Genomic DNA, 19826 nt, shown 5'->3' with positions numbered 1-19826 from the left:
TGTTTTCCAGGAGGATCTGTTCCATGATCTTCCCAGGCACAGAGAGGAGGTTCACCAGCCTGTAGTTCCCTGGATCCTCCTTCCTTTCTTGTAAATGGGAGAGACGTTTCCTTTTTTCCAGTCCCCAAGGACTTCACCCAACAGCCATGGCTTTTCAGATATGATGGAGAGTGGCTCAGCAACCATATCAGACAGCTCCCTTAGGACCCTGAGATACATGTCATCCGGCCCCATAGACTTGCATACATTCAGTCTCATGAGGCAGTCTTAGACTTGGTATGCTCTTTGGGGAGAAGGGGGAAGGGAGGGATGGGGTGATTTACTCCCCCAGTTTCCACCCAGAGGCCCAGGAATGCAAGCTGCAGGGACATGAGAAAACCATCTATACTCTTGGAAAGGAATGAAGACTAGAGATGGGATGGCAGAGGAATTGCAATTACACAGAGTGACCTGTTAAAAGTGAAAACAAGGAAAAATGAACGGCATTCATGATCTTGATGTATGCTTGTATTACTGATATTAGCATTTTAATATTACAATGCGTATTATGTTGTTAACAAATACTTTTAACTTACAAGGAAAGCTATTTAAAACATTTATAATACTTATAAAAATACATGTAGTACACAAATATATGCAGGGAGAAAATATATTTTGATATGTAGAGTGTATTTCGATGTGTAGAGCCTATTAAAATTGGTTCTTCATTTTCTTTAATTATGTTAAGGAACAGATACTTCAAAGGGGCAGTAAGTTCTCTTGTATTGTACTTTAAAAACCACTGATTTCAGCAACAACTATTTGAATGGCAAAAGCAAAACTGGATTGCTTTAATTACTGTAAGTTGGATAACTGCCTATATTACTCACAGCAATAAAATTAGTATGCCATAATAATGTACAATTCTGCATCCATTGTGAATCCCACAAGTAGGTCATATTCTGAAAAAAAAAAAAAAATCATTTTGAAAAAAAAAATTAAAAAAAAAAAATTTGTTCTTTATGTCCACTTTTAGCTATGGAACAGGGCAAAACATGTACAGATCATTTTTCAGTGTGACTTTCAGAATTACCGGAAACTCAGCTAATTTATACTGACTGTTCTCATTTATCAACTAAATAATCCTTGTCCCTGCAAGCTAATGTACTATATGTGAATATAATCATGTTACATTCAGTGTTCATTGCCCTTCTCTGGCATTTACCAATCTGTACCTCATAAGGACATTTTATCTATGTCCAATAGAAACAAACTGCACAGGCAGAATTAACGGTGAAGGCAGAAAGGAAGTTAGAAGCCTCTGTATGTGTGTGCTCACATATGTTTTAAAACAAATGAAAGATGAATCAGAAAGGGTCAGCTTATTTGGTTTTCAGGCAACACACATTAGCTACCTGCACAAACAAAGCACGTGAGCTAAAAGGACAGAATGAGGGTCACCCACCTAGAGAAGAAGTGCTTCCTGGTGCTCAGAGGGACCCTCCTCTGTACCAATTTGTGCCCACGGCCTTCTGTCCACTGAAAAAAGCCTGGCTCCACCTTCCTAGTATTTGTAAATGTTGATAAGATCTTCTGGGGCCCTCTCTTCTCAAGGCTGAACAGTCCCAGCTCTCTCAGCCTCTCCTCATCAGACTCCATCTCTCCTTCGCCCTGGTGGTCCTTTGTTGGACCCTTTCCAGTGTCCCTCTTATACTGGGAGAGCACAGAACTTGACACAGTACTTCAAGTGTGCCCTCACCAACAAGGATTAATGACCACTGGTAAAAAGATCACAGGACCAGTCCCATCCTGGAAAATTCCTACAATGTAAGTACCTACATACATATATACACAAGACGGTATGGCTTGCATTTAATCATAGGATGAACCCCTGAAGGAGTGCAGAACTACAAATACGAATAAATTCTTTTTAAACTCTCTGATATGTTTATGAAGCCCAGAAAAAGAAGAAAAAATACTTCACTGACACATATCAAATCAATAGATGGACACATAGGAAGTGGAAAGATCCAAATTCCACAAAAATCAAAAGGAAGTTTTGCATGAACAAAAGAGGGTGGTCCCTTTTCTCATCTGTACAGTTAACTATATTGCATAGTCCATTTAAGATGTTTTTTTCCACCTTATGGTAAAATACAAGTTGTTACCAATCTGAAAAATGTGTTTTATTTGTGCTCTGGAAGTGTTAGAAGGCACAGACAAGCAAAGGATTGTAATAAAATATGAAATTACAGAATTGTAGCCACCACGTGAAGAAGTAGAAGGTGGTACCATTATTGCATGACAGTTGAAGAAGAAAATTAGAAGAAGAAAAAACAGATACGGTGTTAGGAAGTAGTTATCAGTATTTACATGCAAGTAATGTTGGCAGTGCAAACCACTAGTGTCATCGTAAGAATAGTTCAAGAGAAGTAAGGAGAGAATTAAGCATCACAAGCATCTTAATAAAAAGTCATTAGGGTGCATTTGCATGCTGCTATTAAAAAATAATTAATATAGCATAAATATTCTGCCAGTTTTTCAGATCAATCTTTTGTTTGCTGTCAATGGACTTGCAATAGACTAAGCTCACAACTAACAGAAAATGAGAGAAAAAATCCCAGCTCTCAATTTGACAATGTCATCCCATCTTAAAATGAATTTCAAGCTTTCTTCCATTTCAGTGAAGTTCTCTTTTTTAAAGATTGTTAAAGAACAATTCCAAAAATGGCTTCTGTACTTTAGTTTCAGCCTTACCACTTCTACATTATTAAAAAAACAGCATGTCACTCACACAGCTCTGTATTTCTTACCCTGGAATGGTTACAGTTTTTACCAATCTCCACATTATTCTTACAAACAGTAGAAATGAATAACCCAAATCCAAATAACCTTATCAGATTCAACACATGAATAGTTAGAAGCTGGGTGACCTTTATTTATTTCTAATAATGTTTACCCCTGTCTTAGACACTTGCAAAATCTGAGGACTGTCAAAGCTGCTCAAGAGAACACTCAAAGGTATAACAACCCAAGCTAGGAATGTTTAAATCATCCACCAAAATATCAACTCTTTTGATTTCTGGTGTATCTGGAAAAGAAACAAGCAAAGAAAGAACGAGTGGCAATAACATCTCATAACATCAAACTTGAAATAGTTTTCATTTTTGAAATTAAAATTACAAATTTAGAGTAACACTTTACAGTTGTTCTCTAGAAACCATTTATGTACAATGAAGGAGAAAAACTTTTTATTGCTGCTGTTGTTTAACTTTATAATACTTTTGCTTCTAGTCTGCAACAGGGTGTAGTTTCAGACCAAGAGAATAAAAGCTGGTATTTCTTGTGGTGAATCAGATATCCAGGTAAATAGTTGAATTCACACTGTCATGCTATGAAACTCAAGAGCGGAACATACAAGGTCAACAGAAAAAAATCAAGGAAAAGAATGGCATGAAAGCAGAGTACATCTGAAAGAAATAGCAGATTAAGGTTAACCAGACTTTGCTTAAAAAAAGAAGTGGGGAAAAAAAAAAGAGAAAAAAAAAAAGGAGACTGCTTCAAATTCTTGAAGTTTCTTAAATTTAATGCTAATATAATTGCTCTTAAAATACCTACTGTATTCTGAACTCAGCTGACAAATTCACTAATCAGTTCCAGCACATGCAAAGATAACTACACAGATTTTCTGCCCCATGCCTCTAAAATCACCACCTATATTGAGCTCCCAGAGCCACTGACATCACAGAATGGTTGGGTTGGAAGGAACTTCTAAGATTGCCTAGTTCCATCTCCCCTGCTATAGGCAGGGACACCTCCCACTAAGGCAGGTTGCTCAAAGCCCCATCTAGCCTGGCCTTGAATGCCTCTAGGAGGGGGCATCCACGACCTCTCTAGGCAACCTGTTCCAGAGTCTCACTACTCTCACAGTAAAGAATGTCTTCCTAATATCTAGTCTAAAGCTAAGCAAGGAACTTTCTTAAAACAAAATTTAACCATAAATAATCTTATTGTTATTTCATATGAACATACTTTATGTTTTAAATGATAATTTGCTTTCCCCAGATGAAGGTGTTTCTTATGATTTTGAGCCCTTTTGTAAAATTCTGTATAGCAAAGAGATAGTGCTGTATTTTCAAGCCATCTAAATGCAGTTGGTTTTATGAACCAAGATGAACCCAAGAGCATGGGAATCAATGAGAAGGAAAAACAGCAGATCCATTTCCAGGCCTTTGTGCAGCTACACCAGATCTGTGCTGGGGTCAGACTTCATGGGAACAAAGCTCTGCTTTCTCAAATGGGGCTCTAAACCATCAAACAACTTCTTGTTTCACTCAGTATAAGTGTTCCATGAGAGATGCTCAGCTGCACTTTTTCTAGTTTGTTATGATTAGAAGCTGTTAATGTTGGTTAAATGTCAGGTTGCATTTTTACTCCTTTGTTATGCAACACTGCTGTTCTGCTAGGGAAAAGTGATTTTATGTTTCTTGCAGTAGAAATGATTCATTTAGCCTGATAAATCTTTGCACAATGCAAACAAATGAGTAAAAAAGTGATCATCTCTGCTTCAGAGTTCTGTGCAAGGTGCAACAATATGTTGAAAAAAAAAAACCAACAAAAGAAGGAGTAATGGGACATTCCAATGTCTCATTGCTATGCCAGCTCTATATTAATTTCGTGAGAAAATATATTCCACTATTCTGCTATAGGCCTTCCATGTGCAAAAGACACATGGCTGATTTTCCACCAGGTTACTCAGGAGCTAGCTTCTGAACTATTATCATGCGATTATAAAATACATGAAGTAAAAAGAGCCTGTGTTATGTAAACACAGCTCTAAGCAATTCTGAAGAAAGCAGTTCCAGTTTGGTTTCATATTGGTTTTATTGTACTGGCATCAACACATGTCACCCTGTTATGCTCTTTTGGAAAAGGAAGTCATTTCTAATGCCATTCTTTCTGCAGCACTGATCTTCATCCCGTATTTGAAAAGAAGGCTTAAGGAACTTATTATAAATATACTGCAGAGTACCATACCCTAAAGGGTATTTCAATACTAGCTGAGGGGATTGCTTGCTGGTTGATTTTTGAAGCATGATAGCAAGTCTCTTAAAGTTTTATGTATGTACAAATACAAATACACACACACACACATGTTTATAAACGTACAGACTATTATTATGTATTTATGAAAACTTTTAGAATATGTATTTTTTAGGTAAGGAAATCAGACTAAGATGCTGAGGACTGAGGTACCATATTTGTGAATAACTGCCAATATTCACTGACCAGATGGCTTTAAATGGACAAGTAAACTTTAGACTTAGGCTGTCAATACCAATTCTTCTTTAAAGTATCAATGATAAAACATTTCTAATAGGTATACGTAAGAAAAATCAGCTAAAACAATAATATATCCAAAAGAGTTCTAACTGAAAGTAAAAGCTCTTAAGTCCAAGAGCTTGATAACAAAGTGAAATTCTCTCACTGACTTCCCAGCAGTGGAAGTGTATAATAGGTAATTATATAACATAATAGATGTGTTATTCCAGTGCTTTACCACTGCCTCCAAGCCAAGAATCCTCACTAGAAGCACACCTGAGCAGAGCTCCATAAAGCATTGCTCCTTCAGGATAACTTTCAAGAGGGTAGAGAGGACAGTTAACCCAGCATTCTGGTAACAGGGGAGAAAAGATCATGGCATCTATTAAAACAACACACCTCAAAGAACCACATCCATATGTTGTAAACAACTGCTCTTCCACAGCATTTACCTGTACTCCTCTGCTGCTCACTAGCAAAAGATTATCTTCAGGCCCAGAAGCTGGAAGTAAGTTACATGTGGGAAATGGCTGTAGCTCAAAAAGAGAAATGTTAAATGGTAAATATTAGTTAATTCTTAATGGAGACTGACCATCTATACACATTTTTTAGTGTATCTTAACGTGTAAATAAAATTAAAGAAAAAAAAAACCCTATAAACTAAATACTGAGGGTACAGTCCTATTGAAGCCAGAACTTCCATTTGCTTCTAACACACTACAAACATACACGAGGAGATTTGTATCAGATTTCAGTTAGAGATACAGATAAAGAGCTGCAGCCAAAAGAATGACAAGCTTTTACTAGTACGCAAAGCCAAATTAAATCTCTTTCAGGAGATTTTTTCTCATGAATCAGCAGCAATTTTGCTATATTTTGCTGCCATTCAGAGACTTCTTTCCCATAAATGAGTACAAGTGATTCCTTTTACTCCTTGGTATCGTATCAAAGGTTGTCCAGAAAAGACAGGGCAGACAACCAAAATGTCTATGAGATGAATGTTTTGAAAAAAGTGATATTTCAAACCAGGAATGCAGGAAATGCTCCAGCTCAATGAACTTAAGGACACTTTTTTTTTTTTTTTAGAAAATCTGTGCATGGCACATGTTGCCTTGAAATGGGAATGCAAAATGGGGATAGAAACTAAAACTTAAAATGTGAATGAATGAAATCTCAAAGCTTTTACAAAGTTTAAACAATCCCATTTATTTGATTTAATGTCAGCACTGGATTGCTGACATTATTCTGGTTTCTGAGATTAGACGATGGCAATTTTAATATACAGTGTGTGCATAAAGGACCTCTAGAACTGGACTCCTAAATGCACTTTCAGAGAAAAACTGTAGGCAGGCACATATCTTCCAAACCTTTCATAGTCTGAATTTTCTGCAATGACATAACAAGTACTTGGGTCCTCCCATGAGGCACTACTTGGATGTAAAGGGTAAACAATCCAATCTTTTGCTAAGATGTAATATCCCTTTTCTCCAATATATTACTACCAGCAGTAATCATTCAAGCATAAAGAATTAAACTGATGGAAAGATGCTTTTCTTCTCCCATTATTGGCAAGGACTTCCTGTACAAAAGACAAAAGAAGATAAGAAAGGTATAGCATTTTGTTATTGAAATATACGCAAAATCTGAAAGCACACTGTCACAGAGACCACACTGACAGCTTAAAGGAGACTCATTAATTATCTTATTAAAACCACTAGCTCACCTCTGGAATTTTCTGGAGTGAGAAAGACTCTATATCATAAAAAGGCACAGTTCTTGAAATCTGTAGCACTACAGCTTAATGCACCAGAGAAAAAGAAATTTGAATGTACCTACTGATGATATTAGAGTCTGGCCCAACCTTCTCCTCTCTTTTTATCTATCAACCTTTGTTTTTGGGATTCCTTTAATCTTTCTGCCTCTAAGCTTACAAATTAATATTTCTTCTCAACTCACATGAATTAATTCCTTAGGGAAAACTTAACTAAGCTGGAGGAATGTACTTATTTTCCTTTTATTTCTCTGCTCCAACACATGTGGGTCCTCAACGGGGCTGCAATGTACACAGCATTATATGTCTCACGGTGTGCGACCAATGCTTTAATCACTTTGTGGCCAGATTTAATTAAAATGCAATTAGCTGCACCATATTGTTAACATTTAACAACTGAAATGTCACTGCTCATTCCCAACATCCCTAATAGCTTACATAAAATGGAAACAGTAAATTTCTGTTTCATATAGACAAGAGCATTATTGTTGACTCTGAAAAAGGGACAGAGGGGAACCAATAACTTTTATATCATACCACAAATATTTTCTGTTTGTACTAAAAGAAAGCTGTAACAGGAAGAGGTTATTGTTCTGTGTATGCACAAGGCAGTAAAGGAGGATGTGGCACTCTGCCTGATGTCTTGCAGAGATGTTCATGAGTAAAGTGTTCAGACCTGGAAGTCTGGGAGATAGAAAGGGCAGTGAACAGATGGTTCTGCTGCTGGCAGCCCCTTGTGGTGCAGAAACCACAGAGGGACATAAGGACACTGCATACTCAGAGGCATAGGGTAGACCTGTTTTTTTAAACCTTGACAGCTGTCAAAAAGTTCTTGGTTTCAGCACTTTCTTTTCTGAACCAGATGTCATTTCTGTGTGCTGAGAAACCTCTGACAGATTTCAACCTCCACTTGAATTTATGTTAACTTATCACCTGCAGTATATTTTGGCAAATATTTCCAGAGATGTACTTCTTCCTGTGTGAAAAAACATATTCTGTCAGTTATTTTTACCAGTATCTTACCATCTTCATACGTCCTTGGAAATGGCTGTTTTCAAAAGAAAATTTTTACAAATAATTTCACCTAGAGAAAAAAGGAAATATATGATATGCTCTGACAGCAGTGTACTATGATAACTTTGGAAATATTACTGCACTTGCTAGTAAAGTCTAACAGTGGCATATGAAACTTAACCATAGGTTAGCAATGGTTAATTGTCAGAGTGCTAGCCCTGATTTTTATTTTTCATTTGAAACTTGGATCTGAGGTGTTGCTAATATCTGACTTTGACTCAGTTTCATAGGATTATTAATAAAGTGATAACTCCCAGGGAAAGTTTTTATCAAACACAGGTAATGGTAAAGTCATAAACTGAAAACAAAAATTTAGGATGGAAGCACTGAACAGTATTTGATACAGGCTTTCAGAATCAATTCCAGTTCCTATTGCACCCACCATTTACAATGCTTACTAACTCTGTTGAATAAGAACTTGATTGATTTTTATTTTCCCCATTTTGGAAGGTGAAGCAATCGTGACAATTGCAATTTGTCTAGAAACTGATAATTACTTTTTAATTTGGGGTAATAATCTTTCTTTTTCTTCTATGTTTTGCAAAAACAACCTCTTTTCTGCATGGTGCAGCCTTTCTGGCTGCTCCTCAGTTACCCAAGATGAGTCTTCTTAGTGGGTCAGAATTTCAAGTCATCACTTTAGATCTTCTCCTATAGGCAAAGAAGCTACACAGGTGTGGTTGCAAGCCATTTCAAATAGAAGGATCTGCATGAACAGAGAATGAAGCTGATGTCAGGAGACAGACATTCATGTCAAGAACAAAAAATTGCTGGCTCCTGGAAATAAAGTATGGGGAATATTATTTTGTTCTACATTTTTTCTTTTCCTTCACATAATCAGGCATATTTGCAAAATTCCCTTAGTTCAATTTAATCTTCATCTATCTTACTCTGTTGTTGTTTTCTTTTGTCCCTGCATTATAAGCAGTCTGAATGCATACATCAGAGGCAAACAGAACAGCTGTTAGCCCAAGGGTTACTAGACCCATCAGCAAATAAAACACAGTACGCTCCTTTGAAACCATCAGCCCATTATGCTCCCCCATCTAAGCTTCATATAAGAGACAAAAGTAGTTACCACATTATAATTAAGTCATTAACAATGATTGATTCCTGGTCTATATATTATATCAGCATAATTTTGTTGCAAGTAATGAATAAAGAATTGAGTAGGACACATTAGAGGAAGATTTATGTTCTTCTTTGCCAATTTGGAAGAAAACTGTGGAAGGAATGTAGACTTTTGAAATTTGATGGTTTGGATGAAATGTGTTGAGGGTAACACAGGACACAGTGGGGACAGGACCTGTAGGACAGATATGCAAGAATAGGAAAAACAGGACATTTACTGGAAGTCGATCCCAGATTACATGTAATACCATAGAAGCTGGCATGGCTTTATTACTAGTAGTATATATGGAATTTCAGAATTGTTCTATTCTCTACGACTGTGGGAAAAGTCAGCTCTCTATTATCATTTCTAGCTTAATTTATCTACACTGCAATGAATGGAATACTGAAAAACTCTAATAATAGATGGTCCATGAATGCTGGACATACATCTGTTCTTTGCTTGGCCATGTCATTGCTGCCTCCTCACTGAGAGCAGTATTTTAACTTTGACATGTACCTTCCCATCATTAGTAGATTCCTTGCTATATTCTGAACGTTTCTGTTTTTTCCAGTGGTTATGTGTTTTGTTAAAAAATATTTGTTTTCTGTTATTAATTAGAATTTAAACTCTGCGTATCGTTCATGTATTGAATCATTTTCTGTTTATTGTGTTTCCCTGCAAGTTTATGTCTTTTGCTTAATTTTTAAGGTACAGCTGCTAAGAACAAGTAGGATATGGTCTCCATCACCTCCTTGGCAGTAGCATCCTGCTTTAAAGCAAAAAGTTTATAAACCAGTTTTCTCTCTCTGAGCTCACAGATGCAGGAGATGCAATTAAACCTAATATTATTATTCCTCTGAAAAATATTAAAATTACATGTAAAAACGAAAAACACTTGTGTTTCTTTGTATGATAGCGGCACTGCAATTAAGGTGCAGTATGGGAAATGCATTTTTGTTGAGCTGATGCATTTATGGAAAATCAACTCTTAATATCTTGTAAATAAAATTCTTCTATAGTAAATGAAATAAGAAACGATTTTAAATGAAATACATCTTTTTTCATCCAAGCATGCCAGTTCCTATTGAAAATTCCATTAAAATAAAAAGTTAGCTAACAAATATTTGTCTTACAAACTTGTTAAAGAGTTTCTATTAAGAAATACTAAAGAAGACATCAGAATGTTGCTGTATACACATGAAAATCATTAGTTTTCCTGATGTTTGTTAGTGACCAGAGAAGTGTTCTCTTAAGGCACCACAGGGTCACCCTCACCCAGACCTTGGTAGGGAATAGCACTTCAGTGAGCTACTGTCAGTTTCAAAAGAACCATCCTGGCAGAACTGTCCCAAACTTTTATATTATAACTGCAACAGGTCTCATTTAAGGTCTTTCAGTCCATATTAAAGCATTTAATAAACTAAGATTAACACACTTGTTACTTCCTGTCTCTTCCTTCTTTTCACAGAATCACAGAATCACAGAATTGTAGGGCTTGGAAGGGACCTCTAGAGATCATCGAGACCAACCCCCCTGCCAAAGCAGGTTCCCTACACCAGGTCGCACAGGTAGGCGTCCAGGCGAGACTTGAATATCTCCAGAGAAGGAGACTCCACAACCTCCCTGGGCAGCCTGTTCCGGTGCTCCGTCACCCTCACCGTGAAGAAGTTCTTATGCACATTTGTGCAGAACTTCCTGTGCTGCAGCTTATGTCCGTTTCCCCTCGTCCTGTCTCCGTGTACCACTGAAAAGAGACTGGCCTCACCACTATGGCCGCCACATCTCAGATATTTATAAACCTGGATCAGGTCCCCTCTCAATCTTCTTTTCTCAAGGCTAAACAGACCCAGTTCACTCAGCCTTTCTTCATAGGGGAGATGCTCCAGGCCCTTCACCATCTTTGTGGCCCTCCGCTGGACTCTTTCCAAGAGATCCCTGTCTTTTTTGTACTGGGGAGCCCAGAACTGGACACAGTACTCCAGATGAGGCCTTACCAGGGCAGAGTAGAGGGGGAGGATCACCTCCCTCGACCTGCTGGACACGCTCTTCTTAATGCACCCCAGAATGCCATTGGCCTTTTTGGCCACGAGGGCACACTGCTGGCTCATGGCCAACCTGTCGTCCACCAGGACACCCAGGTCCCTCTCCGCAGAGCTCCTCTCCAGCAGCTCATCCCCCAGCCTGTATTGGTGCATGCAATGATTCCTCCCTAGGTGTAAGACCCTACACTTGCTTTTGTTGAACCTCATCCGGTTTCTTACTGCCCAGCTCTCCAGCCTGTCCAGGTCTCGCTGAATGGCAGCACAGCCTTCAGGCGTGTCAGCCAATCCTCCCAACTTCGTATCATCAGCAAACTTGCTGAGGGTGGCCACTATCCCCTCATCAAGGTCATTGATGAAGATGTTGAACAAGACCGGGCCCAGCACAGAGCCCTGGGGGACACCACTGGTTACAGGTCTCCAGCCAGACTCTGCACCACCAACGACGACCCTCTGCGCTCTGCCAGTCAGCCAGTTCTCAACCCACGTCACTGTCCACTCGTCTATCCCACACTTCCTCAGCTTTGTTATAAGGATGTCGTGGGAGACAGTATCAAACGCCTTTCTAAAATCAAGGTAGATTACATCTACCGCTCTTCCCCCATCCACCCAGCATGTGACAGCATCATAGAAGGCCACCAAGTTGGTCGAGCACGACCTCCCCTTGGTGAACCCATGCTGACTACTCCTGATAACCTCCTTTTCTCCCAGTTGTCTGGAGATGGTATCCAGCACAAGCTGTTCCATCACCTTTCCAGGGACGGAGGTGAGGCTGACAGGCCTATAATTACCCGGATCTTCCTTCTTGCCCTTTTTGAAGACCGGAGTGACATTGGCTATCCTCCAGTCTTCAGGGACCTCCCCTGTTGTCCAAGACCTCTCAAAAATGATGGAGAGCGGTTCGGCAATGACCTCCGCCAGCTCTCTCAGCACACGTGGATGCACCCCATCAGGTCCCATGGACTTGTGGACCTTAGTACTGCCTAGGCGCTCACGCACGTCCTCTTTCCTGACTAAAGGGAAGTCTCCCATTCCCCAGACCCTCTCACTAACCTCCAGGGTGTGGGATTCCTGCAGGAGAGCCTTTTCACTGAAGACAGAAGTAAAGAAGGCATTCAGTATCTCTGCCTTCTCAGCATCCCCCGTTACGAGGACCCCCCCCTCACTTAGTAAGGGGCCCACATTCTCCCTAGTTTTCCTTTTGCTATTAACATACTTGAAGAAGCCTTTTTTATTATCCTTTATCACTTTAGCCAGATTCAATTCCAGACAGGCTTTAGCCTTCCTCGTTGCATCCCTGCAGGCCCTGACTACATTCCTATATTCTTCCCAAGTGATCAGACCCTTTTTCCACATTTCATGGACCTTCTTCTTTCCTTTGAGCTTGCGCATGAGTTCCTTGCTCATCCACAAAGGTCTCCTGCCACCTTTTCCTGATTTCTTGTTCACAGGGACGCACCGATCCTGAGCTTGGAAGAAGAGCTGTTTAAATGCTGACCAGCTCTCAGAGGCCCCCTTACCTTCTAACACCCGAGCCCACGGGATAGCTCCAAGTAGGTCCCGGAAGAGATCGAAGTTGGCTCTCCTAAAGTCCAGGGTAGCAATCCTACTTATTGCTTTGCTTCTTCCGCTCAGGATCTTGAACTCCACCATCTCATAATCACTACAACCCAAACTGCCCCCTACCTTTACTTCCTTAACAAGTCCATCCCTGTTGGTGAAAATAAGGTCCAGTAACACCCCTCCCCGCGTCGGTTCCTCCACCACCTGCATCAGAAAGTTGTCTTCAACACACTGCAAGAACCGTCTGGATAATCGTGTTTATTGTGTTGTTCTATATTTCACACAAAACTCAGAGCACACATGAACAGAATGGTGTGTTTGGGGAGCTAGTCCTCCCTTCAGTTGCTGTAAAATTGTCAGCACTATGTAGCTAGCCCCACAATGGTGCATTTGTCACTGTTGCTGTTGGGTGACTGACAACAGAAGGGCTCAGGGAGATATTCTCAGACATCATTACATACAAATTAAACAGACATTATCTGTGAAGAGAAAAAAAAAGTTTGTCTACTTCACGCTGTCCAGCTTTAGATGCCTAGATACTATCTATCCGTCTCAGAAAAAAACAACCCAACAACTAAATCAAACCAAACAAATATAAAACTCCAAACCATAGCAGAATCAGTATTAAAACACACATTTGTAACACTCCTTTTATTGTTATTTCTACACCAAATACAATAAATCCTTAGAGAGTCTATGACTGTTTAGTTGTGTAGGTGATGTAGGAACTACTCACCATGAAAAAAAAGCAATGTAAATAAGAGAAGGAATCAAGTACCTCTGGTATTCAAAATCTTCCAAAATCTCTATGAACTTAACAGGCAAGACATTCCTGCATCATTCAAATACTTCTACTACTTCATTTTGCATCTGGTAAGGGTCAAATCTTCCCTCCTATTTCCTTGTACAGCTGAAGTAGAAGATTACAGGATTTTCAGTTGTCTCATCTAAGGCTGCCAAGATTATTAAAGCCTGGAGCATTTCCTGCATAACAAAAGGCTGAGAGATCTGGGACTGTTCAGCCTGGAGAAGATTGGGATTTCATCATTGTTTATAAATATCTGCAGGTTAGGAGACCGGGCCAGGCTCTTTTCTGTGGTATGCAGGGGCAAGGGCACAAACTGGAACACAGGAAGTTCCATCTGAAAATGAGGAAATCAACACTGCAGATGGAGAAGACTGTCTTTCAAGGTATCCCTTACTCTTTTTGCTGTGAGAGTGACTGAGCACTGGAGCCAGTCACTCAGAAAGGCTGTGGAGCCTTTCTCCTGGAGATCTTCAAGCATCATCTGGAAATGGTTCTGGGCAACCAGCTTTAGGTGTCCCTGTTGAGCAAGCGGATTGCACCTGGTGACCTCAACATTCCATGGAAAGGAAGAGAAGTCGTCTAGCCAGGATTCCAGGTTATCAGCTGCCAGGACTGCACACTGGCCATTAATCCTCACCCAAATTCACAATACTTTAGAAAGCTGAATATCCTGTAAGAGACTTCCTACCTGTAATACAGATAAAACCTTTAGCAATTTTAGTCCTCAAGTATACTCTTCTCCCACATCATTTTATCCTTTTCATTCAGGCATTTAGACAACATTCAAGAATGTAACATCCCCTGGCGGGAGGCAACACCTTCTTAAGAAAAGGAAAGGCCAGGCACAAACTGTGCAAAATAACGTATCCAAAACAGATAAAAGATGGGTGCTCAAGCAAAAATTCAACAAATTCCTGTTTTGGTGCTGTCTGGATCCAATTACTGGAGTTCAACATGCATATATATATACCCAGAGGAAGCCTAAAGTAACAAATGAGGCCAAATGCTGTCCAGTTGATTTATTACAAGTTCTAAGCAACTAAGGAATGTGAGAAAGATGGGAAAGTAGTAAAAAGAGAAATTCTAGTGAACAGTTTACAGAGCACCACCAAGGATCCAGCAACATTTTGTTGGTCCAAAAGGAGGCAGCAAGTTGCTCAGCAACGTCTCATTGAGCTGCACGGCTGCAGTTCAGCAGTGGGGATCCTGCCCTTCCTTGAAATTCTTCAGGTTTTTATCCTCTCTGTACCATGGCAGCAGCTAGTTGTCAGGGGCACTCCTGCCTGCCCCAGTTATCAGGGGCATCACATCCTGTTTGTCACGGTGACGGTAGCTGTTGGGGTGCCCACATTTTGTTCATCAGGAGGAAGAGCACTTCCGTCCTCTTACCGCTGTGCTCATGGTAATTAACCATTAACTCCAAAAGCTTGTCAGCAGGTTATGTCCCAGACAGGTGTCACTGAACAAGCTTTAAGCCAAAAAATGTTCCAGCTCCTCAGAGGTGCCTCAATCACATCTACTTTCTTGTCTCAGAGAGGAAAACTTGAGACACATAACAACAGACATAGCACAAAGTTGATTTAGAAAATGATGCTGTCTTGAAGGCTTAGTATGAACTTTGGCATATTTACTGAAGGGTGTATGTATTTCTGTTCTGGTTATTGCAGCTTTCTACAGGGTGAATGTTTTAAGAAAACAATTAACAATTTCCCTACAAATCACAATTCAGGCAGGACTTACCTGAATGGAATCAGAAAAATAAGAATAAATATTCACCAAATAAAATGAGGGAGAGATCTCTATTCACTGCTGGGTGCAATAATTCTGGAATAAGATAGCACTAATGCATGGGTTATCTCTTCTAAAGCTTAAAGGAAGCTTTGCTATACGTGTCATGGCATTTGCTAGTTTCTGAAGCACACGAGCAACATCTTGTGTTAGCTGATGAGTACTGCAGATTCCGATGTCTTTACGAATGCTTGAACATTTGAAACATGCATAACCAATGACTATAAAAATGTCTGTGTGAAAACCAGACCCTCTTACCATATGTCCAAAGGGTAACCGAGGGATCACGCAGGCATTATCATCAAACACATGCCATGTATTTACTTGTTCTATCCCAACACCTAAATGCTGCTAGTAGCAATGCGTTTATTAAGAGAGATTTACTAGTAGTTTTCCATCAATGTAGCAATAAATAATCAGGAGCCTTGGGAAAGCAGGTTAAAGGAACTGGAGGAACTCAAAATTAAACTGTTTTATACGAGCAGGTTTTGCATCAATGTAAGCAGTGCTATACTGGCGTAGCTAAAATGAATGACAAAGGTCCTACCATCATTACACCTGCAAATTCTAGAAAGTCTAGTTAGAGGCGTGTTGATTTTCAATCTCTAATATATAAGTACATTGTGACGGACACGGTCGAAGAAGTCAGAAAAATGCCATTAAATTAAGTCATGCCAGAGAGAGTCCTGCAGAAAATTGGATGGATGGCTTGATAAAGGATGAGGAACATAAGTAGGGCTGACATAGTGAGCTCACTGCTGAAAACAGGGAATGAAGACATGACAGGAAATAATAAACAAACTTCAACGCAGTCTTTTCAATAATGGGTGTACTGCTTATGAAGAAGCAGGGTACTGAGAAGCTTCAGTCAAAGCCTTGAACACTGCTGCAAAATTCCAACAGAGACTACACATGATGTAGGGAAAGGAACAGAGTGAGGCACTACGGAAAACCCGGATGCCATTGCTGGGCTTGGAGTGCTGCAGATGATGCTCGCCCATTGTGACGTCACTGGCACCCATCCCCTACGTGAGGGATAGTGACATACGCAGCAGTGGATTGTGACCTCTTGGCCCTCACTGCCTGTAGCCGGGCACAGAGTCTCTCACTCTGCCTTGTGCCCGCACTCCAGCCGAGCGTGTCCGTGAGGTTTGGAGCGAGCAGCGAGGATAGCCTTGGAGCTGGTCTCGTGCTCTGGGAGCTGCCGACAGCCGCTCTCAGTGCTCGTCCCCAGAGCCACTGAAGCTTCTTCCCCGCCCTGCCTGGCTCAGGCAGCCGGGGCACCCAGGAGGCCGCAGCAGCAAAGGGAACCGGTAAGGGACGCCTCAGCCTGGGCAGCCCAGCTGGGAAGGTTTCCTTCCTGAGGGACCCGGGCACTTGTTTGTCTGCTGACGGGGTCAGCGAGTAACCGTGGCCTCTCTTCCTTTCCTAGCGCGACCCCTGCTGCTGCAGCAGCGGGCTGAGGAGCAGCCCCTCATCCCCTGCGCTCTCCTGCCCACCACAGCAGATGGACAGCATGGCCACCGAGCTGGACCATCTCTGCCCCATTTGCCTGGACGCTATGGATGACGCTAGCTACGTGATGCCGTGCCTGCACCAGTTTTGTTTTGGCTGCATCCGGCAGTGGGCTGAGCGCAGGCCCACGTGCCCCCTCTGCAAAGGCACGGTGGAGTCCATCTTGCACTCGGTGCGTGCGGACGACGACTTTCAAGAGCTCGTTGTCAGATGGCCTGCGCAGGAAGGGAGAGCTCCCGAACCCCAAGCAGGGGCTGCAGGGCAGGTGCCTGCGCCTGCGGTGCCCATCGGGGCATCTGTGTTCCGCCAGCACCCAGCTGTGCTCCAGCCCCTACTGCCCTGGTTGCGCCAGGAGCTGAGGCAGCTCTTTGGGGCTGACCGCAGGACAGCCTCTGCAGCACTCCACCTTGTCATCTCCAGCCTGCGCATCTTTGGCCTGAACGAGGGAGCGCTGGCCCTGCGGCTGCTCTGCTCCCTGCAAAGCCGGGCCGCCAGCTTTGTGCGACGGCTCGTTGTGCAAGTTGCGCGGCTGTGCAGCAGGCAGGTGCAACATCCGCCTGGCCCGGAGGCCTCCCATGCTGCCGCAGGACGGGAGAGCAGCCCCGCAGCTGCCCTTGGTGCAGCTGCCCCCCCAGCACAGACTCCCGACCCCGGCCCACAGCCCTCCAGCAGCACCGGGGAAGACAACGTGGAGGAGGAGCTTCCTGTCCCCTCAACCGCTGCCCTTAGTGAGGGTCCCAGCCAGCCTCCGTCCATCCCGGCTCCATGGCAGACCGGCCAAGCAGCAGCCCAGCAGGAGCCGGGGGAGGCAGTGCCAGGTCCCTCAAGCACCGGCACGGGCAGGGAGTGCTCATGCAGGGCGCCTCGGCGAGCTCCAAAGAGGAGGGCCTGCAACTCTGAGGCCTCTGCACCTCCTGCCAAGAGGCCACCCTGCCGGCAGCACTAGGACACCGCCCCAGCAGCTGGCGAGAACAGGGCCGGGCCTGCAGCTGGGGCACAACCAGCCCTCAGGGGCTCGGACTGTCAGACCACACAGTCACACAGTGGCCCGGGTTGGAAGGGACCTCAAAGATCACGAATCTCCGACCCCCCCGCCACAGGCAGGGCCACCAACCTCCACGTGTCACACCAGACCAGGCTGCCCGAGGCCCCATCCGACCGGGCCTTCAACACCTCCAGGGACGGGGCATCCACCTCACCGCTCCCCCTGTCAAGAACTTCCCCCGACATCCAACCTAAACCCTTCCTCCCTCAACTTCAAGCCATTTCCCCTTGTCCTGCTGTTATCTACCCTTTCAAAGAGTTGCAATAAAATTACAGAAAAGTCTCCGTGTTGCTACCGGTGCCTTTAGTGGTCAGCGCTGTGCACGGGGGAGGTCCGACCTCTGCTGGCCCTGGAGGCCTCCCATGCTGCTGTTACCGTTCCTTTAGAACCTCCCTTAACACCATGGCAAAGGCAAACGTTGACAGAGGAGGCACTGCTTTATTTCTGCGCAGGGCACAAGCTGGCTCATCTCCACACATCAAACGCACCCGTGTCCTTACACTGTCTTCTGCTTACAGTCCCAAAGGTTTCACTCCACACCCATCACATACCCATCCCATTGATATATGACATGCTTACAAGGTTACACAAGCATAACTGAGTCTTCTGCACCTGCGCACGGGGTTCAGGGTCTTTGATGGTTGCTCGGGAAGGTGTCCCCCCTCCTCACTTTGACCACGTTTGGGCACAGGTTTTCTGAGGTGCTCTGCTCATGCAGAAGCAAAATGGCTTCTGACAGCTTCTTGGCAATACCCAGCAAACTACTTGCAAGTAGGCCCAGAGTCACATGCAGAGGGAGGAATGGGGAAGGAGCTCTCTGGCCACGCAGCACCCCTTTGCAGGAGGCAGCCCGGCTCCCAGACACGCTCTCCTGTTTATCCCTAGATGGAAGGGGTTATCCCTAGAGAGAAGTCCGTGACAGGGGGCCCGTGACAGGCCCCGGGAAAAAGGAAAAATAACAAAGGGCTACTAACGGTTTGCCACGCGACCCGGCCGGCCCTGGGCCACGTGCGCTCCGGGAGAGGGGGAAGGGCAGAGAGCTAGCAGATAGTTCTACCAAAGAGAAAACACAACGGCAACCATCTGAGGAGGAACGGTAACTTACTACGTCAACCAAACCAAACCAAACGAGAGAGACAAGAGTACCCGAAGTACGAGTCAAACCACGAGAGTGCAAGGGAAGCACGTGCTTTTCTCCGTGGGAGCTGAGACGGCTGAGCCGGTGCCCGAAGGAGAGGCAGACGCTCGGGTCCTGGCCGGAGCTCCACCTCACTTCCTCTTCCCTCCAGGTCCTCCGGGGATGCCGCCCCTCCCCTCCCATCGCGATACTCACAGTGCCCATAAGGGACAGTAAGCGGGACCAGAACATTAACTCTTTAACTCCCACACTGGCAGAACAGGATGTTCTGACGTGGAATACCGACGACGAGGAATCACCAAACCGCGACGTCTCCCTACAACGGCTGGCCCTTCCGTGAGCCCACGGTGGGTCCATCCCTTCCGCTCACATAGGGAGCACAAGTGCCAACCACTTGCCTGCGCTCCCTAGGCCAGCCTCACCCCTTCACCAGGTGCCCAATCACCAGTGCAAGCCATGACCTAGCAGTTCCCCTGCAGGAGGACGCCTAGTGTCCACCTGGCTTCTACTGGTTGGTTACTGTGCTGGAATCGCGCCCCTCTTTTGAGGACCGAATCCTCTTTAGCCTTAAGCTCTACCTTAACTTTGATATGTTGTGATGAATTGGTTGCTTTTGTGACGGAAGTCTTGTGGTCTGAAGGGACATTTATCGCAGAGAAGCAATATGCCT

General features: G+C 43.2%; 1 protein-coding gene and 1 long non-coding RNA gene across 2 annotated transcripts; one reads left to right on the top strand and one right to left on the bottom strand.

Moving 5' to 3' along the window:
- Nucleotides 1–494: 494 nt before the first annotated feature.
- On the bottom strand, nt 495–19294 carry LOC146542301 (uncharacterized). The gene is made up of 2 exons (XR_014880490.1): nt 19165–19294; nt 495–8852 (listed from the first exon to the last, which is right to left on the bottom strand). It is a non-coding gene; the product is annotated as an uncharacterized LOC146542301 (long non-coding RNA).
- LOC146542302 (uncharacterized) lies at nt 16873–17919 on the top strand. The gene has a single exon (XM_085213525.1). The coding sequence runs from the start codon at nt 16966–16968 to the stop codon at nt 17917–17919; it is 954 nt and encodes a 317-aa protein (XP_085069651.1). The 5' UTR covers nt 16873–16965.
- Nucleotides 19295–19826: the final 532 nt, after the last annotated feature.

This window comes from Meleagris gallopavo, chromosome Z (assembly GCF_905368555.1).
Source record: "Meleagris gallopavo chromosome Z, MGAL_WU_HG_1.1, whole genome shotgun sequence".
NCBI lineage: Eukaryota > Metazoa > Chordata > Aves > Galliformes > Phasianidae > Meleagris > Meleagris gallopavo.
Note: the sequence above shows the minus strand (reverse complement) of the source record. Positions and strands in the feature narration are given on the sequence as shown.

Excerpts from the sequence above, each read along its gene's own strand:
- LOC146542302 (XM_085213525.1), top strand. The coding sequence starts at position 16,966 with ATGGACAGCATGGCCACCGAGCTGGACCATCTCTGCCCCATTTGCCTG.